Source organism: Anopheles coluzzii, chromosome 2, assembly GCF_943734685.1.
Source record: "Anopheles coluzzii chromosome 2, AcolN3, whole genome shotgun sequence".
NCBI classification, from domain to species: Eukaryota; Metazoa; Arthropoda; class Insecta; order Diptera; family Culicidae; genus Anopheles; species Anopheles coluzzii.
In genome coordinates, this window is record NC_064670.1 from 123,676,410 (window position 1) to 123,702,607 (window position 26,198).

The 26,198-nt window shown below is 48.9% G+C and overlaps 2 protein-coding genes across 3 annotated transcripts in view; both read left to right on the forward strand.

The window, feature by feature from the left end:
* Positions 1-192: 192 nt before the first annotated feature.
* On the forward strand, positions 193-1,751 carry LOC120954050 (AP-3 complex subunit sigma-2). Its single transcript, XM_040374614.2, has 3 exons — positions 193-434; positions 529-620; positions 696-1,751. Exons 1-3 carry the CDS (start codon positions 366-368, stop codon positions 1,108-1,110), a joined length of 576 nt encoding a protein of 191 aa, XP_040230548.1. The 5' UTR covers positions 193-365; the 3' UTR covers positions 1,111-1,751.
* A 3,516-nt stretch (positions 1,752-5,267) lies between these two features.
* Positions 5,268-26,198, forward strand: part of LOC120954042 (myosin heavy chain, non-muscle) — a 41,743-nt gene continuing 20,812 nt past the window's right edge. For both annotated transcript variants that reach the window (XM_040374595.2, XM_040374600.2), the window contains exons 1-3: positions 5,268-5,379; positions 6,763-7,407; positions 12,144-12,359. In XM_040374595.2, coding sequence (XP_040230529.2) covers positions 7,273-7,407; positions 12,144-12,359 — 351 coding nt within the window. In that variant the 5' untranslated portion in view covers positions 5,268-5,379; positions 6,763-7,272. The remainder of the gene's footprint in view (positions 5,380-6,762; positions 7,408-12,143; positions 12,360-26,198) is intronic.

Consider the following 26,198-nt stretch of genomic DNA (forward strand, 5'->3'; position numbering starts at 1 on the left):
AAAAAAAAAGATAAATTGTATCATTTCGGTTTAATTATGTTATGGGATTATTTTCTAAAATTTTCTATTCCCGAATGATATCCGTATGCAGTTTCTGTCCATTATTTTCCTTTGTTTTGTCGTAAAGGTTTATTCGAAAATGATTCCCAGAACGTATGTTCCCGTCAAGAGAGCAGTCGAGCGAATAGCTGTCAAATTTCCGTAACGTCAACGACGATGCAGAAGCTGGGAAACATTTTCGTGAGGCAGTAGAAAAAATAAAGACAAAATTGCATACAACGCGATCGCGGACGCTTATCGCTTATTTTTTCCGAGCCAAATTCCGCTACATCGGGGCTCGAGAAGACACACGTACACCACTCGCCATGATTAAAGCGATTCTAGTGTTTAACAACCATGGCAAGCCGAGACTGTCCAAATTCTACCAGTATTTCGTAAGTACGGCATCCTGCGGAGCTGCGGTCCACCAGGGAGACAATTAATCAATACCAAACACCACAACATATGGTTGGTTCCCCCCATTTCCAGAACGAGGACATGCAGCAGCAGATAATAAAGGAAACGTTCCAGCTGGTGTCGAAGCGAGATGACAATGTGTGCAATTTCCTCGAGGGTGGAAGGTTGGTGTCGCACGCCCCGCGCCGTAACAGAAACAGCGCACACTTAATCGCATTTCGTTCCGTTGTTCTTTGCAGCCTAATCGGTGGTTCCGATTACAAACTCATCTACCGACACTACGCGACGCTGTACTTTGTGTTTTGCGTCGATTCGTCCGAGAGCGAGCTGGGCATACTGGATCTAATACAAGTGTTTGTCGAAACCCTGGACAAGTGCTTCGAGAATGTGTGCGAGCTGGATCTGATCTTCCACGCCGACGCGGTGCACCACATCCTCTCCGAGCTGGTCATGGGCGGGATGGTGCTGCAGACGAACATGTCGGACATTCTGGCCCGCATCGAGGAGCAGAACAAGCTGCAGAAACAGGAGGCCGGCATTTCGGCCGCCCCGGCGCGGGCGGTCAGCGCGGTCAAGAGCATGAACCTGCCGCAGCAGATCAAGGACATCAAGTTGCCCGATTTGCCGCAGGCGATCAAAGATCTGAAGTTCTGACCAAACCACAATTTCGACGCCTCACTGCTCACGAAAATTTCCGCCGATTCCTCGTACATTCCCATCAACAGCAGCCTGGAGGGTTTCAGCTTCGAGTGCTACCAGTCCGAGTACGTTGGCGCGGCGTCCGGTTCGACCACCAAGGAACAACAGCGCGACGGCGGCTCATCGCTGAGGAGCAGCCTGTGCAATGCGTCCGCTGCAGCGCACCCGCCACGAAACAAACAAAAGTCGTCCAGAAAATCGATTGCCTCCAGTGCCACGCTGCTGCGGGAGGATAGTTTCTAGTACACACGAGCGGGGAAGGAGACAGGCGAGGTCTGCAGCTACACGAACAAAGGCCACATTGGACATTGCAGTCGTTTTGGTGCTCTAAACCCCCCATCCCAAATATCGCGCTCCTTCGCTTTATTGTTTTTTATGTGCGCGCGTGTTTGCGCGTTGGCTCCGAATCCCGGGATTTACGTGGACGCTACTGTTAACGCTCGAAACTTTCTTTAATACCAACTGAATGCAAGGGTTTAGTTCAATAGATCAGTTAGTTTATACCTGAGTTATACGCAAAAAAGAGATTTATCGTAACGCAACGTTATCTAAGCAAATAATGAAACGTAAAACAAATCATTTCCTAACAACGTAAATGCATTGTTGATTGAGCGTCTTCATTTCCTCTTGATGACTAATGCCTTTTGTGCAACGGCAGTAAAACTCTGAATGTGCAACATCTTACTTTATTACGTTTGGTTGAATTTATGAATCATTTTTACAGAAACAAAGAGACAGGATACGAAAAAAAAAAACAAACAATAATGATCTCAAAACAAATTGCACACGTTCTAAATTTGTCGTCAGACATGCCCGGTACGTCCAGCATGAGCAAAATTTGACAGCTCGCAGTTTTGACGTTTCGGTGTAGCGGCGGCACATAGAGCACCGCCTCACATGCTTGATGCATTTCGTCGGTTTCGCGGTCTGTCGTGTCGCTCCCGTAAAACAGCAACCCGGATTCATTTCCAGCATCCTTTTCTGCGAGAAGCTCGATACACCGGTTGGCAGTGTTTTAATTTGGCAAGTTGAGGTGCAAATTGCTCCAAGCAGCAACACGCACGCATGCAATTTTCAGCGTGAGTGGTTCGGTTTGTCAAGGAGCGGCTTTCTGGGCACGCCTTGCCGCGTAGGGCCATACATCGGAATGAGAGGGTCTGGTTGCGAATGAGTAATGGTGGCGACGGCGGTTGATGGCGTTTTTGTGGTTGTGTGTTCGCAGTCTGGAGAACGTGTCGCTTTTACCGTGGTGCAAAATTCGCTTTTCGATTGAAGGTGAAGCGTGACCGTAGGAGGCTTCAACGTGTCTCCATGTTCTCTAGAATCTGAAGAGTCTTTCGTTTGGCCAAAGGTGTGGAAAGACAGTTTGTGCGTTGCGTATGTACGTGTGTGTGTGTGTGTGTGGTGCCGTCTGGCGGCGTGAGGTATTGCGAGCTTTAGACTGTGGCTGCTGCCGGTAGTAGTGGAAATTAAACGGTTTTTTTCATCTGGGACCGTTTTGTCATAAGCCGGTAGGAAGAGCAGAAAATGCGTTAAATGAAACTCTAGCACAGTTGTGAGCGTGAAAAAACAATAGTGTATACAGATTGCTAAAGTTTCTTCTTTTTGCCCCGTCTCCGCGATGGCAGAAAGTTTCATTGTGTGTGGCGGCGGCGGTGAATGCGAACGTACGCGTGTGTGTGTGTGTATGCATGACTGTCGGCTTTTTGGAATTGAGAAGACTCACGCTCTCGCACACTGTGGTGCTGTTGCTGGCGAGCGCGCGCGCGTTTGAATGTGTGTGTGTGAGTGTGTATCTGGCTGGAAGAAGCAGCGAGCGCAGGAAAGGAAGCACAAAAGACGGCTACGCGAAGCTGACGCAGCGACGACGCCGCACAGTAGTTCAAAGCGCAAGGGACGAGAGCGAAGAGTATCGGCATTTCGTGCAGGGCCAGGGCCGCCGCGGTTGTGTGTTGTGTTGGGTGTTTCGTTTTCTTTTATTGTTTGCTGTTTTTGTAAAGCCTTTCCATTTCCACTGCTACACTGCAGCTTCGAGTGGGGTGGGCGAATTGTGCACCAGACGGGTAATTGTCGTCCTGGAACAGTGTGGCAAGGGAGTGTGAATATTCTTTGTGAAAGGTAATGGATAGAGAAAGGAGGATGCGAGCGCAGACACGTCTCGAACGAATAACATGTCGTTGCCATTGAAATCAAGCAACAAGGAACTGCGGGGAAGATGTGTGTAGCGGATGGGACAGGAACAACAGCCTTCTAGATCGCCAAACAGTGCCAAGAGTTATCTGGTTTCTTTTGCGAATTCCACCAGGCACATCCTTTCAACGGCAGTTTCGCTCCATTCGCGGTGAAAAGTGTGCATTTCAGCTAGATTTGTCGTTGAAATGTGTAGTTAAGTCCAATGGGAAAGGGACGTGCAGTGTCCATGGAACAGGTCTGACTTTGGGTGTGGTGTGTAGGAGGCGACGACAAAGGCTAGACGCAAGAAGAAAGACGTGAAAAGCGAAAGAAAAGAAATATCTGTCCGGACAGAAGGAACAACGACAGAAGGCTTTTGGAGCACGGTTGCTTGACGGCGAGCTAACCAACACACACACCACAACACCACCACCACCAATTTGCGACTGTGTAAGTGCCCGCGTGGTAGAACGAGTGAGAGGATAGCGTGAGAATGAGAAACACAAAAATGGCTATACGCTTGATACGTGTGAAGAGAGGGCAGGTGTAAGGTGATAGTGTGTGCGCGAGCGTGTGTTGTGTGTGCACGTGAGTGCATGTGTGTTAGTTGGTGGTGTTGTGTTGGTACTCGGAAACGGAAAGCAACTGACCTCACTGCCTGCCCAGCCCACTTCCTTCCACCATCCTTCTTCCACTCATTCGGTCAGGCTCAGTCAGGAAGGAAGGAAGAAGATGGCTGGGTGGGTTACGGGTGACAGATGAAGAGAGGGCGGGTGGATCGGACGCACACACCGGCATAGAAGGGAAGCAAAATGAACACGCAGCAACCCGTGAAAACAGTGGCGAAGCGATGAAGCAGCCCAAAAGCGGATGAATGCACGCGCGTCGAGCCTTTAAGCTCGAGCCACACAACCACAACCACACACACACACACATACTTACCAGGTGATTGTGAGAGTGAGGGTGGGGCAGGAGACGAGCGTGTGGCTCTTTTGCGCAAACTTTGAATGGTTATTGTTTTTGGACCGGGCGCGGTGGCGTGTGCAGCTGTTCGGGAAAGTCTGTCTAAATGGTAGAATATTTAAGTTCTGGATCGAAGCAAGCTGATCGTGGGGAAGATTTCGTGGAAAAGAAGAGAAAAAGCGTGAATTCCATTCTGTTCTGTGCGCTACGCTACCTGTCAGCTGATTATAATTTGGCAAAAAAACGGTTTAATTTAAAAACGCATAACCTCTTTGGAACTGTTGTTTTTTTCGCTTTTCCATTTTTCCCTTTTTTGGACAACTTTTATGCAATGATGTGCAACATGGTTTCCTTTATTTTTTATTTTATTTATTTTTTTCTGTACAAACATTCTCCCTCACCCCTACAACCGATGGCAGGCGGGTGGGTGTGGTATGCATTGCACGGTTTTAAAGATCCTGTCGACTTTAAAGTGGCGGGGGCTGCTTGGTGATGGAGCACCACGGAGTGAACACATTGCATTTAAAAAAAAACGTTCATTTCAAAGGACCATTGCAGAATTGTGTGCAGAAAGAAAGGTTGTGGGGGGGAGAGAGAATTGAACATGCGACTGTCACCTGCTCCGTTCCGTCTCTTTCTATACAACGCATGCGAATGGCTTATCGTTGCTAGCGCGCACTCTTTCTCAAATCCATCCGTCGGCTGCTTTCCTTCTCGCTTGCTCAGCGCGAGCGCGAAAGGGTTACTCTGGAGAGGGCGCCGCACGCGAGAGATGCGTTCGCACACAGCGTTCGCGCGCCCCCTTTCGGAAAGGGGGATGGAGCACTAACCCCGCCGAGCGTAGCGTAGCGAGCGAAAGAACAGAAAAGGAAAGCAATATACCCCACCCGGGGGGGTCGGTGGTGGTGGTGGTGTGGTGCGTGTGTGACGTTCCCCACCATCGTCTCGAGCGAGGAGCTAGGCAGTGTTTGGTTGGGCCAAAAGCAACGCGCTCGGGAAATTGTTCACTCATTCGACAAAGTGCAAAGTGACCGAGCAGTCGTGTCGCGACACCGTCTCTCATCGTCACCCGGGAGTCACCAACAAGTAGTGAGTGTGTGTATGTGTGTGTGTATGCGTATGCGTGTGTGTGTTACTCTAGACGCGGCAGACTTCGCCCTCGAAGGAACAGCAAAGACACGCCAGCCGTGTTGCGTACTTTTCTGTGGTTGCTTTGTTGTTCCTGTGCTTTGAAACGCTGTTTGTTTGGCTGTATGTGTGTGTGTGTGTGTGTGGTTGTGTGGCTGGAAGAAGAGAGACCGCAGTGTAGAGATACACGCAAACGAGATAAAACTCCGACGGGGATGACGACACCCCACGTCATCTTGTGGGGCGAACCCTGCAGAGCCACCGGGGAATCGTCGAACGCCGCGCGGCGGTTCTTCGCAGCGATGATCGTTTCATTTGGACGCGTTTTGTTTGGCTGAAAAATCCGGTCACCGCGGTTTTCGGTGTGAAGAAGCCGATCGCGCGAACAAGTTTGGGGCTCCACTCTGTTCCCTGGACCCACATCCGGGAGAGGGAGAGTGTTCCCCGGGCGGGTGATGTGAAGAGCCTCATTATGCATTCTTTCGCATATTGTCGCTTTGTTTCATTTTTCTTACGTTTTCTTGGTTGAGCCTGAATATGTTTGCAAGTTTCTTTTCGTTTCACTGATCGTTCTCGAGCGACGATCATCAGAAGGGCGAAAGAAACGGGCGTTGGATGATCTTCTGCCTCGACTGAATGTAGAAACGCCAATTTTGTTTAAAGTTCTTTAAGCTTCCAAACAGACAGAACGGAAAGGAAGATGAGTGAGAAGTTTACATCATTTCATTCTTGATGTTGTTTGAGCATCAATACGTGTTAATGAATTGGACGATCACGGCACATGAGAAATTCTAAAAAGGAACTTCATTAAACTTGGACTGGTTTCAAGGGAAGCTTCTGGCTTTCTCCACTTCCCAAGAACCACTTCTACGATGGCGTAAGCATAAAGCAGGAAAAAAACACACTCAAGCCCATGTTTCGCCCCCAAAAGTGCAAGAAAATCACGTCCTCGTGACACATGCCGCACTGCCGCTGGCGGTTCTGGCGAAGTTTGCCGTAGTGGTTTTAAATCTTTTTTGCACACTCTCTTTATTTCGCTCTCTCTATCTCTCTTTCTCTCATCACAAACCCCCAACGACACCATGTAAAAAGTCAACAACCAGGCTTTATCGTGGAACTGTCGGTCTGGGGTAGACAATGTTGTTGCAACGTTCGCAAATAATGGAACACACCCCGTCTACTTTGCGTAAAATTATGTTGGAGGACGTTGCTCATGTGGCCATATGTGGGCGCTAAGCAAACAAGCAAATCTCTCAACTCTATCGTCTTATCAAACATTTCCCTTCCCCTTTTGAATGCATTTGTAACGTATCTTTTTTCTGGTTTAAAAATTTGAAATTACAGTGAGATTCTTGTGTGTGGCGTTGGAGAATTGAGCGAAACACAGTGGAGAAGGAAAGGTGAAAAAATAAAAAAAAATAACAAAAGGCCTAGAAGCTGTCCGTGCTCTCGACCGTTTTTGTTGATGGTAGTGTGCGTGCGCAGCTGTGAATGTGTTGTGTAGAACGGCGGAGAAGAAAGAGCATGAAAATTATTGTGAGTGAGTGAAACCGTAACCGACGACCGTAGTAACCTAACAGCAAGCAAAACGTAAAGATCGGCCAACGATCGTGTGTTGTATATTGATTTTAAACCCCCCCCCATTTTAAAAGCGCGTGTGCATAAACCTTCATCATCAACTGCAAACCCATCAACTCCCTCTTTTGGGTGTGTGTGTTTTTTGTGTTTTTGTGTGTGCGTGTTTGCGTGTGTGCAAGTGAGCGAACGCTGTTGTAACTGTTCTGGACGGAGCTGATTAAGAGAGGAAAAAAAACATACACACAGGATAATCCATCCCTTCCCCCGATAGCAACGATGGCGGAAGATCTGCGAGACCGCAATGATCCGGAGCTGAAATATCTGTCCGTGGAGCGGAACTCTTTCAACGATCCGGCCACGCAAGCCGAGTGGACACAGAAGCGGCTAGTTTGGGTGCCGCATGAATCACAGGTAAGCTTCCGGTGTTGCGTATGGATTGGATGGTTGTAGAGATTAGAGGGCTTACATGAAGTCGCAAGGATTACTAAATCGTGTGAAACAGTTAAAATCGAGCTTGTAGCAATTACCAAATCTTTGTAGTTGACGGTTTAACGACTTCTTTAAGTATGTTTTCCGAACATCCACTTCCCCCAACTCTCAGTTCCTGTTGAATTTCAAACACATGAGTCACATCTCCCCTCCTTAAATCTCTTTCACCTGATCCGAACGGATCTCGAGGCGTCAGCAGGACCATGACACCGCAAACGACGAGGTGGCTTGAGTGAGAAAGCGATCGATAGGACTGTGGCGTGTCCGGGGCAATCGAAGCATGCTGGAACGCATGACTCATAACCATGCCATGCGACAGAGCGACGTATGCTCCTCGCTGCTGAGCTTTTGCTCCAAGTCGAAGAAGACGCGATGGAAGCGTGTGTTGCCATGGAAACTCATTCTGTGGGTATTATTGTACATTCAGACAGCCGTAAAAGCGATCATTAAATCATCTTTCACTAAGTTTGATTGAATTTGCTTCCCTTTCGCTTTCGGTACAGCATGGACGGATATGCCGTCATGTCTACTTTAGGATCCTCCCCCCACCCCGCGCATTGTGGTCCTAAAAATGTGGTGCGAGACTTGATCGCCGGAAAACAGAGTCATCTTATCAGAACCCCCCAAAACGAACCGTTCGCGCCTACTTGCTTGTGTTTACCTTTATGTTTCTTGGTTTTTTAATCTTATTTTTTTGTCAGATTCGCTCGGTGAACAAATTCTGCCGCGTTTCTGTTGGAATAAAGATAAGATAAGAACTCGATAGTAAAACCTTCTTCTGCTCCCTTCCCACTGGGGTGTGTCACAAACGCGCGCGCGAGTCAGTGTGTGCCGGGTATGTTTGTGCAATAATATCTACCATCACCGGATGAGAAAGGGGGGGGGGGGGGGGGGGGACGTGATAGCGCGAAACATCGATCGAACAGTTTTCGTCGACGGAATTGGGACTTGTGATTGATTTTTGATCGGGCAAATATGCGGTCGGTCCGTCGGTACAAAATTATCTCCTTCCTCTGCATTACCACACACGCATACAAGCAACCCCATTAGTCGCCACTTTGGTAGGTTTGACGTATCTGAAAAGCGTTAAATTGGATATAAATGTTTGATGGGCTTTTGCGGGCTCGCTACATTCTTAGCCAAGAGACTATGAGTCGTCGTCGTCGGTGGTAGTGTACCGGTAGACGACAGCACGGAATACGCCGGATGCACGTTTTGCCGGCTAGCCGGCATTTTATTATACCTGGCTGGCGTGGCGCACTCTCGTCTGTATAGGTGGGTGAATATTTTATTGCAGCATTTTATCCCTCTCCTGCTCGGTCTGTCCTGACCGCCCCAACAGGCATGTTTTATGCTGTCTCCCAGTGTGTATGTGTGCATTCGTTGGAGAGTTCGCAATTCTTGCTACAAAATCATCCCTTTTTGCCCTGCCTCCCTTTCACTCATTCACTCGCTCTCTTTCTCTCGCTCTCGAATCCGTCTTGGTTGTTCGGTTTATCTCGCGATGAATTTCTCTGAATGCAATCTCGCCCCTGCGCCTGCTGTGCATGCTGCGCGATATTTCATCCGCGTGAGACGGTTTCGTTCACTCGCTCCCTCTCATTCATTGGTGAAACCGAGGGAGGGGGGGGGGTTTCGTTGCACATGTGCAGACTCAAACTTTGTTTGCCTTTCGCAAAGGGAGAGAGAGAGAAGGTGGGGGCTTTGCAAGAGCACAAAAGAGAGGACAGAGAGAGTGAGAAAGAGCTCTAAACCCCTGGAACGGGATGGAGTTCAATGCCGCAAACGAAAACATCCACCAGCCCAGCCAGCCGCCTAATGTGTAATGTGCTTTGCTGCACAAATGCATCAGCTTTTGAGAAAAAGAGAGTATCGAAGACATTGACCTCCACCACCGACTACTACCGACAGGAGACGACAAGACGAGACGACCTCGCGCGGTACACGCCGACGGTGGGGGAGGTGGTGAGATGATGTCGGCGTTTGCAATTCGATGCCATGATTCGAGATGATTCCCAAGAACGGAAGCAGAATGTGTCGGAAAATGCTTACCTTTGCAGCTCCCTTCTCTTGCTCACCACGGTCTGGTCGTTTCGGAGGGGGCGAGTCTGTCTGTAAATCGTTGTTTATCATTTCAATATGGATCCACTTGTATACACGATTATCTCAAGGGGGGCGATTTTTCTTCTTTTTTTTGCGCAGAGTGGTGAGTTTTTGCCCTGGTGGCGTTGATGATGGTATTTTCTTTTCTGGAAAATTCGTACCAAGTAAGTTTGATGCCGTCCCAAACCACCATGACGTCATCCGGTGTACGTGCGTGGTCATGTGTTTTTCCCTTCGAAGGAGACGCGGCGGGGCCAAAAGGTGAAGAGTGATGAAATATTTATTCCTTCGTGTGCTTGAGTAGCTTCTAATCTGAGCAACAGGCTGACCGAAGAAGTGGAGGAAAGGTTTCTTCATTGCCGGCGACAAGAACCAGAAATCAAACAACGAACTGTGCTAGAGTGTACCATAGGTTCACACAGTGGGAGTTGGGTTGTCTGTCCTATCGTCGCCCAACTTCTCTTCTCGCGCCCAGTACACGCCAAAATCTTCATTTCTGCTTCGCTCTGTTTCAATTTGCAGAAGCAAGCAAACGCATTTTTTTGGGGGCGGGCGGGCGAGAAGGTTCGTCGCCGGCACACCACGCACACAGGAAGTCGGGACGCACGTATGTGTGTGCGCGATGGGGGAAAGAAACAAGACCTGTAAATGTAAATAGCCAAAGTAAAGTAAACATTTGTTGAAGCAAGAAAGCAAAAAAAAAAAGAAATAGCGAGTAAAGATAACGCCCATACGCACGCAGAAACAGCGCCCATTTGTGCGCTGCGTGGTGTGCTGGTGCGCGCGCTGTGGTTCGACTTTGCGCCAATATGTGCGATCAGTGTCCGAGGCAACGCAAACGGAGAAAGAGATAGAGAAGCGCGCCTGCTGCTGGTGTGTTGTCATGTCATCACCGCGCATGTTTTGCGTTAGGATTTGGCGGGAAGAAGCAGCAGCAGCAGCAGCATGACTAACCCAACGAGGGGCCCCTTCAGTAGGACATCATCTGCGAGATGAGGTTAACTCTCGATGACTCTTTTCGATGATCTCTCTCCCGTAAGCGTTGTGGGAAGCAGCTACAAAAAAAGTACATTTTGACCTTTCCTCTTGAAGATCGATCCTCTCTGTCTCTCTCTTCCTGTGCGTCTCTATGCATGGCGTTTTTGGATTCGGGACAGATAAAGCAGCGAAGGGCATGATGGAATATGTGTGTTGGCGCAAGTACACGGCACAGTGCACTGACGGTACTGCTGCTGCTGCTAATGAGAGAAGATGATCCACCCGATATATGAGTCATGGATGGGCAGAAATAGCACACCAAGCGAAAGATTTCTTTTGGATCATGCACCAGAGAGAGAGAGAGAGAGTGTATGGAGATTGCTGCAAATGTGTAAGATGATTGGTGGAATGTTGTTTCTCGTTAACCTCCCGGGTGGTCGTGTATTATTTCAGCTGCAGCATGATTGCGATTGTGAATATAGAATGGTTCGTCCAATTTTTAGGGGTTCAGGTCTCAAGGATGTATGACTCGCATGATTATCTTATCTCTCTTAACTGAATGGTTTATAGAAAATGGAATTTTTTACGCATAAAAATACGGTTGCGTAATGAAAAGACATCAAACGGGGTATTAAACGCTCCTCTTGTGCCTTACACATTCGCGCATAATGGCTGCGCGACTGCTTTCCTCCATCCTTCCCGTGAAGGTCGTTACTTGGCTGAGCCCTATACGACGACGTCCTTGCCAATCACGGGCGGTGTTTGTGTGGAGAAGCGCCTTCTCTGGTTCTCCGGTGGCGCCGCCAATACGTTCGATTAAGTTGCGCAGCTGTAAAAAAAAGCAGCATTAAGTAAAGCGCACCATGTGCACGCACTGTCATCTCTCCGCGACTCTAGAGGGCGCCGAGACGGACGAGCGTAAAATTACAACGTATCCATTGGCCACCGCACAACACAACACACCCCCCCGAGCACCACCGGCAGCATCTCCGTTGTGCACGCCAATGATGGCATATCGCCATAAGGAATCGCCACAGTTTGCTGCTGCTGTGCGTTGAAATAAAAGACTCAGGCACACACCGACACGGAGAGAGAACAGGGGGCAAAGAGGGGAGGGGGGCTTTGAGGTGGTTACGAGCACAACAACTCGTCGACTAAACACTACCATATACGGTCAACTCCAGTCTCCCCCAGAAGACCTTGTCCCATACACGTCGTCGACGTAAAGGCAGCAGATTCTTGGAGGTTGTTGATGAGAGCGAGAAAGAGAGTGAGAGGGGAGAGAGAGTTGTAAAGGGAACTTGATGGCTGGAACCTGTTGTTACAATGACCGGGGCAGTTGATATATGTGATCCTTTTTTTTTCTTCATTCCTCCCTGTTTTGTGTTTGTTGTGTCCTTTCGATCTTGCCTTCTTCTTGGGGTTGTGCATATTGATTATATGTAGGTCAGTGGTGTGTGTCGTAACCTGTTCCTGTGTCTTGCGCCCGACGTGGATTCTTTATCAGAATGCAACTCCCCCCCCCCCCTCGCTCCTAAATTACAATTAACACTTCTTATTTTCTTTTTCCTTTCCAGGGCTTCGTCGCTGCCAGCATCAAAGGCGAGCGTGGCGATGAGGTGGAGGTCGAGCTTGCCGAAACCGGCAAGCGCGTCCTGGTACTTAAGGATGACATCCAGAAAATGAACCCGCCCAAATTCGACAAAGTCGAAGATATGGCCGAGCTGACGTGCCTGAACGAAGCCTCCGTGCTGCACAACATCAAGGACCGATACTACTCCGGTTTGATATATGTAAGTACCCCAGCAGTACAACAGTGGTGTGGTGGAGGCTCCCCGAAAGAATTGGTGGAAAGAAACCACCCCGGCTATTATGTACGAGCAGGGGAGCCGGGGGGAGGAGTGTTCCTTATTTGGCGTGGAGACCCTGGCGCATGCTGCTCTCCACAACACCTTACCATATACGTCTGCTGACTGATGACGATCGCGCGCGCGCTCGCGCTTGCCTGCCTGCCTGCCTGCCTGTTTTAGCCTTTCATAATGTGGTGTAACCTTTGGTTCCACGGAATCGATGATCATCGTCGGCGGTGATTATTTTCCGCTGCCCTACTGCCAGAGGGAAATGGTCACCGTTGGAGCATTTGGGGGTCCGAACGTTTCTTGAAGAGGAGAGTCCTTCTCCACCACCGTTAGGCAAACATGTAAATTTCGGTGGTGGAGTAGACTTTGGAGCAATGTTTTGTTTGGAATGCCTTTCTTCAAACAAGAAGGTCCTTTGTTTGGTTAGTGGTACGAGTCAAAGAAATTCCACTGGGGAGAGCATATGTCTGAAGGACCAAAGATAGACAACACAACCTATTGATTGTGGTTGTGCAGTCGGCCGTTGGAAGAGGTTAACGTAATCAAGACGGCAACGCACCGACGCACAACTGTGACGCTGGTTTGGCAATGTGTATCAATCAACTGAGACGTGTCGAATAAATCAACCAGACCCCGGCCGCGTTCAAGAAACATTCCAAATGGGGAGGAAAATACTGTTGGTGTCCTGTTAAAACTGGACAGCGAAAGCGCCGCCTCACTGGCACGATCGCCACGATATATCCTCCAGCGCGGGTAGCAAAGGACGTCAGAGAAGCAGACAAAATAATGCTAATTGTAGTCCGATCTTGTGGTCTTGTGGAGCAGAGAGGTGCACAATAAAGAGGACTTTTTTATCATTGAAATGTTCCTCCGATGGCTCTCCTCTTCGTCGTTGTGTGTGGAAAGCACAGAGACGCGTGGAGATTTTTGGTGAAGGTTGACCGCTTTCGAACACAGGGCCGCCATTCTCGGCTGCATGTGATTACGGTCGTGTAATAAAGGGAAGGGTAAGAGGGAGTAATTTTTGCAGACAACAGTCCATGTTTTACATAACGCAAACAGTAAAAAAAAGTTGACGATCACTGGTGATGATGTTGGTGGTGTTGGTGCAAGATGGTCCCGAGAATTGTTCCTTTGTTTCAACGCATTGGACAAGCTGTTTGTATCACTTGTATCAATTGATCGTATAATGGATGGTATCGATCGATTGGTGGGAAGGAGAAGGAGACACGCGATCGTTAGGATAGGTCACTTGCTGCTATTGTCGAATTGAAAGGCAATAGCGAGCTTCTCCTATCTTTTGCGCCATACCCTAACCCCACGATCGTACAATGATCGTCAATTTCGTGCTGTCCCAGTAACGATGGTGTAGTTAACAAATAGGAAGATGATGTTGCCGTAAGACAGACACACAGTCCAGGCCCACTAGAAAGCGAATATATTCCCCGCGCAGAGAGAGAGAGAGAGAGAAAGAGCAAAGAGTAGCTCGTTAAACAGACGTTTCGTAACGCACCGCACGGACTAAATGCGCGTACCGAGATTTATGAATTTATGGGAATCGGAAAACGAGCGAAGGAAAGACACAACCGCGAAACAAACCCCGCCGCACCAGCCTCCTTCAACATGCTCCCATCCGTCGTCGTTCCAACTGTCCGTTGAGGAACCGGTATTTGTCTGGTTTGCTCTGGGGTTATTGTTACACACACACACAACCTCGCACACCACGCACCAGAGAGGGAGTCAACACATAAGCCGCCACAACGCGCCATCATCATGAATCGTTTGATGAGTCGGTTTGCCGCAGCACGCGCGGGGATGTATGTGGATCAATTTCCCTCATCTCTCGCTCGCTCGTGTCTCTCTGCGAACAAGGGCCGGTGCTGTATGTATTGAACCGGCCTGCTGGGGGGATGGGCCATGTTTGTGGAGGCGGCCCTCGGCAGGAAGTTGGCTGGGCCAAAGATTAAACACACACACACATATACAGACGGAAAGAGATACACGCAGTCGAAGGAAGTGGACCGATTGTGCCGCGGGTGGAGTGGAGAATGGAAGAGGGACACTGTAACACACATAAACAATTTAATCTAAAACCCATTTTTACGTTTCGGTTCAATGGCGGCGATGGTTTGTGTGAATGCAGTTGAGATATGTGGGGAGAGGTGGGTGGGTGCGTTGGTACGGTAGTGTCATCATAGTGGTTTTTCTCTGCAACTGGTGAAGATTTTTCATTCACTAAAGGGAGGTCATTTTTTTCGGATCCAACAGGGTGGGGTCATATCTGTGCTATGAACAAATCTCGCACCTCCCGACGATCTCCCTCAGAGGGTGGCTGCTGTCAATATATAAAGGCCGTTGGATTGAAATCTGATCGCCGCGCAAGAGCCCATGAAATGTTCATTTGGAATTCAAACGGTTTAGAGCTCGCTTAAGATGGCACACACATATCCGTGTCTGCTAAATTGAACTCACTTCCCTCCTTTTCCCCTTTCTAGTTGGTCTATTGTTTGCAATTGTTGCTTGCTTTCCCTCTGTGAGCGGCTTATCTGCCGCTAGGGATCTCCACTCAACAATAGACGAGAGCGCGGTGCGCGCGCGCGCCTGTACAAGACTTAAACGTCTGCGGAGGAAAGTAAATCAATTTGCGCACGATGCAATTCAATGTGGATCAGCTCAGCAATGTGGGAGATAGCGCCCTCACTCACCCCGTGTGTGTGTGTGTGTGTGTGTGTTCTTCCCACTCGTGTCGTGTTGTTACTACCTACAGCAACATGTTCCATTCCCCTCCTATGCTCTGCGGCAGCCGTTTCCGCGTTCACCTTTGTTGTTCTGCCACATTGGACAAGAAAGGAACCGCCGCACCGTGCCTGTGTCCTACGCACTCCTCCAACGCAGCCCATGTTAACCGTACTGCTTGAGTTTGCAATAGGGAGCCCTACGATCGAGAAAACGCAACACCTGACACCGGACTCCCAGTGGCCCTTTCGCCAGCCTCTCAACTACGTTTTACTTGAAGACACACACACAGAAGTCACCCTGTGCGTTTGTGCGAGAGAAAGAGAGAGAGAAGACTGCGTCTCTATAGGATCTTTGCCTCCTTTCTACCCCTGGAAGCGTCAACCTGTCGTGACAAACCGCCGTCGAGGGCAATTTGAATAATGGTTCCGTAATTTATTCGCTTGTTGTCACATTAATTATTTAATCGTTGGAGTCTCTCTTCGTTTTGAGTGCGTGCGGGGCGCCCCCTTTCATAGTTTGGGGAGGGGGTGATCGTGTGTGAGACGTCACGATTTACAACTTAGAGATCTCTGCTCTGGTACCGCCTGCTACTGCATTTGAAAAAGAAACCCCGTTCGTGCCGTATCAAAAATCAAAGCAAAATGGGCGCCCGGTCAAAAGATGCTCGACATTAAGTATGATTGGCTCCTGACAGCGTTTACACGCGCGAGCCACACCCTACACGATCGGCGGTGTAGCCTTCGGTCTTTTGCTGCTGCTGTAACCTTTGTGTAGCCTTCGTTCTTCCTGCAGCAACGACAGTAGCAGCAGTAGCAGCAGTGCAACAAAGGAAATGTGGGGTCATGAGCAGCGCGCTACGGCAGTGGCAGCAAGTAGCTCCAATAACTGGGTAGCGATAAGTCGATCCACTTCACCACAGTGTAGTACCCCCCAGAACCCTGATGGCTTCTCGCATGGTCGCTACGCGAACTCTGCTGCGTTTTCTGATATGTGGTGGCCCCAGGCTTACTCACTGCATGTGCGCGCACGCCTTGTGCGCTCTGGTTGTGGCTCAGTTTCGTACACGTCGCCCGATCCACCAACATTACATTCCGGTGTCTCATGCTCCAGAGCGTCTGTTATTCATATCGCCTTTCGCTGGAGTGAATGACATTGCTCGGAGCGTTTTTTTGTGTGTGTTCAACTTCCAGCTACAAGACTCGCATGGTATGGTGCCTTATCTACGGTAGCTGGCGCAAAAAGGGAAAATTGAAAAGAGGGTCAGCATTCTCGTGCTATGCGCCATCAGTCTGTATGGTATGGTGGAGCGTATTTTCTGCTTCCCAGTTGACAAACACTGATCGTGAGTTTTTATGTGATGTGTCACCATCAAATCAACACAGCGAAGCTTCAAGAGTGATCTCTTCCAATTCTGCGGGTACTTCAGATGTTCTCATAGGGTGTTGTTGTTATGATCTTCGCGTAAAAAGGCTAGGCTTAAGTAATCATATTCTTGCTCGTACGCATGACTATTTCCCACCAAAATGCTGTATGTGCTCTCGTCTCTTCAATGTTGGGAAACATTTGGAAGCGTTTTAAGTTTGAAGTTAACGATCCGCGTCACCACCGTGTGCTTGTGTCAATGCAAACAACCTCACCTCAACGACGCTGTCCAATGTCCCGTTGATCAGTATTCCAGTCAAAGTCAACGCGCTCTAAGCGATCGTCGTCGATTGGTTAACTCTCCAGCTCGCACCGATTGTCTTCCGTCGGAAATTCCTCAACGTGTGTTGTTGAGTGACCATTCGCGCCAGCGATACAGATCATACAGCATTTTGAAGTTGGTGTTGCTGTCTCTTGCCGTCTTCCTTTGATCGAGTTGCTACATTTTTGCATCGCTACATGTGTGGACGTGTGCGGAATGTAAAATGTCCAAAGTTCGTGGGCTTGTTTGCTGACTGTTGTGTGTGGCTCTGGCGCTTGGGCTCTGGCTATCGTGGAAGCGACATGGATGGAAGTTGTGCGCATACACAGTACAGAATGGCCTGTGGCCCTTTTTTGCTTCTTTCTGTCCACGGGAAAGCTACAAATCAACGTCAGCAGAAACAGAGCGGCACAGAACAGAAGCTTAAGGTGCGAGCTTTTCAAGGTTTTCAGTGCCACAAGGAGGAAATGCGATACACACAGACACACAACGCGGGTGACTGTGGTTTGTTGACAAACTTTCAACCTCGTTCTCGCGTGAGGCTTTTGATTCAAAAATGCCACTTTCGAGCCTAACGGACCTCCCAGCCTTTACTCCCCAGGCACAAAAAGGTGAGCGTTTGTAATTGGAAGCTTTTGCTGCATGTTTTTGGGCTTGTGTTTGCAAACTAAAATTGAGTTGCGCAGCTACTGATGCGTAAATATAACATGCCCTGGTTTGGCGCGGGTACTAAAGAACCAGCTTTCATTTCCCTTGCGGAAGTGTACATTCCGTCACCGTTTTATTGTTTACTGATAGTAGAAGTGTTGGCTTTTTTTGTTATTGCCCAAAGAACCGAGGCATTCGAATGCGTTCTCGCTCTAGCACGCTGATAATAATTTCCATTAAAATGCTTTTAATATTTTCTTACAAATGGAAATGCCTACATGGTGCGAACACACACACACACCCTCCATCTCTCCACCAAGAAGGTGTAAGTGGAGTCATTTGCACCATTTGCATATTACACTATCAAGTAAATGGAAAGCTCAAGCGGAGCCCGCGCGTGTGGGATGCAAAAAAAGTCGTCGCTTAAATAATTAACCAAATGAGCACCACCGAGTGTGTGTGTGTGTTCGTAGGCCGTTGATGGAATGGAATGGGACACGCAACAACGTGTAAATTCCTATAAAACGTGTAAAATGGGAAGGTTGCCTTCGCTGCTGCTGTTCCAGTCTGTCTGTCTGTCCGTTTAATCCGTTACAGCAGGCGTTGTTTTGCTCTTCTATTTGCCATTTTATTTTGTGCATCGAGAAATGTCAACCTCTACCTTACTACCTGCCTAGCAACGAACCGGCAACAGCGATGACGTTGGCGGCAATGGTAATTATGGAGAAGAAATGTGAGCTCTCTTTAGGGGGAGTGTAGCTCGTTAATTCGTGCAGTCAGTTGCACGTGCTCCGCGCTCTCCCCTAGTTAGTATCGAGGAGGAGAAATTCCTCGTGTGCAGGCAAAATGTCACCGCAATCGAACATGATGAAGCCTTCTGTGTGTGAATTTGCTGTTTTTTTTTTCTTCATGCGCTCAATAACAAGAATGGTGGTGTAATCATGGTGGTGTCCAACGTCGAAGCACAATCTCTGTGAGATGCTGTGAGGGTCCGTGTACAATCAACGGATAAGGAGTGCCTCGTTGCAACAGGTTAATTACATGCTTACCGAGTGTGACCCGGGGAGGGGTGCGTATGCTCATCTGTCTCGATTGATTAGGTTTCGATTCCTCCGCGATCCGCAGTGGTGTGTGCCGGTGGTGGTACGATTGTAACGGTCGACAAGCGTATAACGACGATCGCGCCGTACACATATGTGCTCGACAACCCCCTTTATGGAGCTTGGAAATCGATCATCGGGGGTTTGCTTTCGGTCACAGGAGCAAAACAAGCTCACCTTTAAGCATTAACGCGCTGCTGTAACTCTATCTCGTTCGGTCAGTGCGGGAAGAAAGAAGAAGGTAGTGGACGACCTGATCTAATCGAGAGAAGAAAACAAACAAAAACAGATCAGTTAGAAACAACAGCAGCAGGGTGTGTGTGTGTGGTTGAAGTAAGAGGAGGGTGAAAAGCGTAACATTTGCATGCTATGTTTGGATATCTGCGCGCGGCAAAGTGATTCGGTTTGCCAAATTCGGAACCCGTCGTCACGACCATCCTATAACGGGTGCGCGCGCGCTCCGGTTAGCGAGGGGTCTGCTAATGATGACTCATCGAAAAGCCACACATTGGTTCGGTGCCATACTAAATACGGAGGGCCCCTCGGGAAGGCACCGTAATGGCACCGTGTGTCATGAGTTCCTACTGTTTCAGTATGAGCTTTAGCGATATTGAACGACTTTTTCCCAACACACCACAAAACGGTTTATCTCCTCAGTCTTGTTGTGTGTCCGTGATTGAATGTGAGGTTGTTAGTAGGTTCTCGGTTTCACGTCACAGATGACTATGAAATATGAGCCTTCGGAACCTTCAGATACGGGAGGAGGAGGCGCAGGGCACACACACACACCAGCACACCTTTCACTGGGTTAATGTATGCATGACGGGAGGGAACGTATGAAATATGATAACTCCTTCATCGGCAGTGAGCTGGAATGTTCACACAAGGGGGGCGGCATCGATGTGTTACTATGAACTTTGAGCAACTGGAGCATCTCAGTTACCACCAGCTTCTAGGACTGTGCTAGGTCATATCATACCGAACGTGATCGTCCGCATCGAAGTGATGTGTATAGGAGCTCTTCTAATTAGCTACGGCTAAGAACGTCGAAAAATGTCCTTCATCAATCTCTATGGGGTAATCGTGTGTTGTAGGGCTTTTGGTGTCTGTTTTGCTCTGTATAAACGCAACCTCCCTCCCCCCTATTGACAGCTATATCGGTAGGAGAGTTGTGCGCCTTGCCTTTTGAGGGGGACCCCGCAATTGCATTAATGATGTACCGTGTATCCCTATGTGTTGCTACGGTGTGGTGTGCATTGCAATAGCCGCCTGCACGTAAATCTCCACAGTGTGCGTAAATTGGCTGTTTTCGTTTGAAGCCATAATTTGCTTTTGTCCAAACATGGCAATAATATTTCGTTCAACACTTGCCTGCCCCAGGGAAGGGGGGTGCTTTCCTCTTAGTCATATGCTGTCGCCATCTCGTGCCACAATCTCTTCGCTTGTGTGACAGTTTCTCTGAACCCCCACTGGGTCGTTTGGTTCTCAGTTACGGAGCTTTCGCATCAGAGACGATGATCCGATGTGCTTGTTGTTGTGTGTCCTTTCGGTGAGGGCTGAATGTTCAATTATCACCTTGTGCGTGGTGGCGCCTCGAGAACAGTGATCTCTGTCACCGTCGGATTGTCCACACAGCATCTCTGCCGATCGATGGTGTCCGAGAGCAGACCATCTGGCGGGCAGAGACTGGCTGCTGCTGGCGCCTGGACGGTATCGCTGTCGGAGAAGTGCCCCATTCAATCTAATGGAGGTTACTCCAGCGAGAGAAGGTCACGCACGGTAGTAGTGGACACAGCTCTGTCTGCTGCCTGCTCCCCGTCCATCGTTGGGCGCGCTGCTGTGCCAGTAGTAGGTCAAGACGACAACGGCGACGCCGGTGCGGTGGCGGCTACGTCAGAGAGCGCTGCCGCTGAATTTATCATATCTGGTACGGTGCTGGGACGGTATTACCACCGTCCGTAGTCGTGTTACTTCCAAAAATGGCAACTCCTCTCCGCGCAAGGTCTTCGCGAGCGCTTCAAATGGGCCTTATTGGAGAGTGGCTGGAGGTCGTCGGTTTTGTTTCTTGACAAGAGAACGGGCGCACACTCTGCTGGCGCATTATGAGTCCGCGGCTTTTAAAAGAATGGCGTCGCCACGGGTAAGCTGAAGGAATGCTCCGTTAACAACAAGGTTGACGTTTTCATATGGTTACGTTTTTACGCCTTTCGCGAGTTAATGGACATTATGAGAAGCATGAGATTAAATGAAGTAGATATGTTTTAGAAATATGATAATGATTTGCTCCACGCCATGTGGCACTGTTTGGATATCAGCTCCTTACCCTATCTCTCTTATCTGCATGCCTTAGTCAAATTCAGCGAATAGCGGAGAACAGTGTGATTCATAATCGCACTTCTCCGGTACTGTGAGCGCATTGTGAAAGTATTCATCACACACAAAGAGCGCACAAAACTGTCCAGAGCCAGTGCCGGGCGATAACGAACTACGTCATCCTTCATTCAGTTAGTCATTCAGGGCTTGAAACAGGTATCTCTTACACACCTTCAAGGGTATAGTTTGGTCGTATGTTTCTTTCTCACCTGGAAAGTTTTACTTTGAGAGAGGACTCTCTTCTTTCCCTGTCCCTGTACAGACTAATACACCTTTGTCTGCGGTAGAACTGCGTCTTAAAGGAGATTAACAGGTGATTTGCTAAGGAGGGAAAGGTTTGCCATAATCCGCTCATTTTAAACTGCAATTGACAGAAACTAATACACAACGCGCCTCAATCCCATGGTGGTAGCAACGTAAGCGGATTGGTAACAATCGCTCATAAAACCCAGCACCACCACCTAGCAGCCCTAGAAGCCAAGTGAAAGAACCGAGTTTGAAATGATCGTTTTCGCCCTCTGCGATGCATTAACCTTCAATTGTCACTTCAGCAATAGAAGGAGACACACAGTAGAGGGTGGAAGAGTTTCTGTTGACCTCAGGCCATTGCAGTACGGTGCAGTACAGTGCAGTGCAGTGCAGGGGAAAGATGGCAACATGCAAAAGGGAAACCATTAAGTTGGCTTGCGTCATTCCGTTTGGCGCCGATTTGTTGCGCTTCGAAGTTAATGGACTCGAGACACCACCACCACACCCCCCGAGTCTTGTCCACGATGGAGTGTCTCCTGTCCTACCATTTCCTACGTTGTTTCCTGCACTTCTTCGTTCTGGGAAGAAAGGAGGTCAACACTGCATACATACATGTTCGATGCGTTCAGCCTGCGTCCCGTTTGGCAATTGCACTTTGTGTGCACTTTTGAGTGTGCATACATGTTGCGTTCTCTTTTCGCTTTTGGGTAGGGTGATTGCAAGGAATATCGTGTTGATCGTCCCCCTTCGGAGAGAGTGTTGATAAAATCAAAACACTAAAGATATGTCGAGCCTATCGTAAAATGTCGTCTCTGATTGTTATTTATCCGCTTTCCTTTCATCCGTTTGTGTCTGTTGGGTATGTTACGCCGGCGCGCCGTCGTGGTGTTACTTCACTTGCGTACTTATGCGAAGTGGTTTGCGCAGTGGAGTGCGTACTGAGGCATGACGATTGTGTGTGTTTGTCACGGTTGTGATATCTTTATTAGTCGCCAGTTGACCGCCAATCGCTGTTATGTTGATGCGTCGTGGAGTTGTCGATCGAATGATTCATCCCGATCTCGATCACCTCAAATGGTGGAACTCTCCGATTGTGTCAAAGTCAATAACCTGCTCCCCCTGGTTAACATTGCGTCTGCCGATTGTGCAACTCGCATTTCTTTCATATCATATACATATTTGTTGTGTGATAAACTTGATACAAAGTAGCAGCACAAGCGATATGAGCAAACAGAGAATAAGCAACTGGAAATGAAGTAATTCTCTGCCACAAGAAGGAAAGGTACATGTTGCTCCTGTTTGTCGATAAAACGACATAAAACACAGAGTATGTGTGTGTGCAAGATGGGATTGTCCAAACAAAGTCAGCTGAAGCAACTGAGGCGACTCTATGCGCGCACCGCCTAACCTTCAGCCATGGCGTCCGGCCGATTACGTCAGGCGCACATTACTACACTCGTCCGGTCTATCAGGAGTCCATCATGGTGTGGTGACCCGTGTACGATATAACTCCACACCTTCCATCCATCTTCGAAAGCGAAACACACAGACTCTGTTCTGTGCCTTTGTTTAGCCGACATCCCGTTTTTTGCCCCGACGAGGAGAGGGTATATGGCACGATGCAAGCGAGTTTTGCAGAACTAAGAGACAAGGACGCGGATGACAGAAGAGGGATGGGATGGCGGAGTAGGGCTGACTCGACGACACGCGGCCCTTGTGTGTTGCGTTTTACTGTCTGCTGTGTGGTTTGCAATTGACCATGACGCTTGACGGGCGCGCGAGTTTTATAATTATTCGCATTGTATACATTTAGCAGCACGCTTCAATCTGGCCAGCGGCGCGCGTAGTGTCCGGTTCCTCCTCTCTTCTTCTGCCTCTCTCTCTCATTTGCATCGAGGGAGGAGGCGCGATGAAGATGAAACTGTTTAAAATCAAACCCGATGATACTTGACGCGGGTTTTGCACGCCTGTCCACTCTCCAGTGGCTTGCGTTGTCAACGGCTTTGTCGCTGGAGCGGGATAGAAATACGCGCCGATGAATCATCCAGGGAGCTTGCTGCACTCGTCGTTTTGAGCCACTGTGATGATCCCCACCAACAGATGGCGCTACAACACCGTGGCGTGGTTGTTGGTTGATGAATTCTTCAAGGTATTAATGTGTCAATTCAATTCTCTCTCTGTCCTTCGCCTGCTTCTAATCGCAAAATATCGGGAAAGTTAGCATCCCCCATTCTCGAGGGCGATGAGTTACGATCGACAATTAGCATTCCACGCAAGGAAAGCAACATTCCTTTCGAAGGCCATATTTGCAAACACGATCATCAATCAAAAACCCACCCTCCCAGCACATTCTCTCTCTCTCAACGGAGTTTCAATGCTTATCACGAACTTGAACTTACATCCTGTTCACTTTCAAACAAGCGGGCGACAGTTTAAGGGAGCAGCGAGTCTCTCCATTTGTGGGCCCCTGTAATTCGCGGCTGATTTGCCTCTTCCTTTTTAAAACCCGGCGTGATGTATCGTCGATCGGTTCGAAACATGATGATTCGAGGAAACGATCACTGCTCGCTCTAACGCTAACGGAGCGGCGGACAAACAGTGACCTTGAACACGTGCCTTGTACCCTTGGCAGTGGGGCAGTAACGAATGCCATCAGCGCAGCGCAATCCACCGCCAAGACGACGGAACTCCGAACGAAAGAGAATAAAAAAGAGGGAAGATTCGGTGGTGGTTGCGCGCCCCGTGTGAAGAGCCCACTTCTAATGAGCGCTGCGTAATAATTTCCCACCGGGGCCCGGGTGTTAGTCGCTCATTGGCATTGGATTCTCTCATTCCTTCCTTTGGGGGCTTCTTTACCCAAAGAGGGGGGAACATATAATGTTGGGTGTGTTGTGTATTTGTCTTTGCACTCACGCACATCTTTTCCCATCTCGCGAGTGAGCGCTTGGCGTCCCGCGTGAGTAAAACCAGGCCAGCCAGGGGGAGTTGTGGTCCGATCTTCATCAATGGTGTCAACTTGCGGCTGGGGCCGGTTTGATTTCTTCCTCCGTGTACCGGTGTTGGTTGCGTCGGTATGAGTGTGGGCTTAGGCTCAACCATTAAAGTTGAATAACCGACACCCACACACACAGAGACCCACGGACAGGCAGGCAGGCAGGCAGGCAAGCGGAAGCTTTCGCAGTAGGTTCCACGGAAGAATCTCCGAAAAAAGAGCGAGAGAACGCCAACTCCAACGCCTGGGTGCGTCGGCAATAAGCTGCAAAATATGTTTTTGCTCCCAACAATCGTGGGCTTTTGGGGGCTTAATATTTTTGGAACGAACCGTGTTCCGGCAGCTTGGAACACCGACCCACCAACACACACCTCCCGCCGTTTGGCCAGCAATGGGCACGATCGTTAGGAATGCGTTGAACTGCTGTTGCTTAGTGACTGTGTGAAACAGGTTCGAGATCTACTTTCGGAGCTGTCATTGAGGTTGTTGTATTGTGGGGTCTCCCCCGAAATCTTGGCTGGCTGGTGTGTGTGTGTAGCCCCACGCTCTGTGGACATAAAATTTCTACTCAAGGCCATAAAGGAGAGAGAGAGTGGGAATGGGAATGGCGGAAGCAGTAGAATGAAGGAGATAGATCATCCTGAATTTGTGGCTGTGCTTCTTCGGATCATTGGAGGTATTTTTGCACCGCGATTCATTCTGGTCCAAGGGGCGAAGATCATCACTCAAATGTACCAACATTAGAAGAAGATATACGATCGCGATGATTGCATGTGTGTGTGTGTGTGTTGGTGTTTATATCTACAGCGATTGTTTTGTTCCAGAGTGAACAAACAACAAACAACCCTTAAAAGACGCATGAGAGAGACACACCCAAACACACCATCTCCTGGACTGATCTTCGAGCTCTTTGTGACTTTCTTCTGTTTTATGATACCACCACACGCTTTAGGGAGAGCTCACAAGCTAACTAGAATGCGACCACGCGATTGATATCTTCCTGTGCGCAGGGTGGGTTTTTATTGATCAATTTAACCTCACTAATAAGATGTAATGGGTGGAACGAGATCTCGGTCGCTGATCCACCCCGCTGATGCAGTTTCCAGTCGTTAAGAGGAAGAATAACTCTCACTAAACACATCCCATTACATTTGGATATTTTGTTGTAATCGCTACAACCGGCGTGCGTAGGAACTGAAGAAACTAGCGTTTCATCTTGTTACGCCCAACATTTGGAATTGTGTGTTTGAAGGCATCGACGGCAAAAGTGCCACATGATTGCACCTGCACATTACACATGTGTGTGCGGAGTTTATAATGTTGATCCTCCACACATGGGGCGGCCCTAACAAGCTGCTGCACCGAGTCTTCCAGCATCATCAACTCCATCACCACCGACATATGTGTGCTTGTCTTGTGTAGGCTGTAAACGGGCCACAGTAGCAATGGATTCTTTTTACGATGAGATGAGATGCTGCTGCACTGTTGATACACTCTGTGGGGACGCGTTTGTTTGCAAAACAAACTCGCCCGACAAAGAGCACACGCGGGCGGGCGGACGGGCAGCGTTACTCCTTTTCGGTGCAGAAAGGCTTTACAGTGTAGCAGTGTGCTTGGTTTAATTTGCATAATTGCAAACTCAAACTGCCGGTATGAAGCCGAGTGTTGTTGTTTGTTTACTCGGCATGGGCGACTCGGTGTAAAAGACTTTGATCAAGAAGCTGTGTGCCAGCGGCTCGACCCGGCCCAGAGAGTGGGCAATCAATCGGTAGAGACTTTGCTTTCCAATCAACGATTCACGCCCGTGCACGCCCGTAATGCCACACTAATTAGACAAACAGGCGCTGATAAGATGCGTTGTCGGTGATAAGAAAGTGGGCTGTCAATGAAGGAAAGGGTTGGGTGATTTTTTCCGTCTTCAATTCCTCCTCGATGACGGCTGAACGGAAGCAATCAATCGGTGGACATAATGACTCATTTTTGGAGGT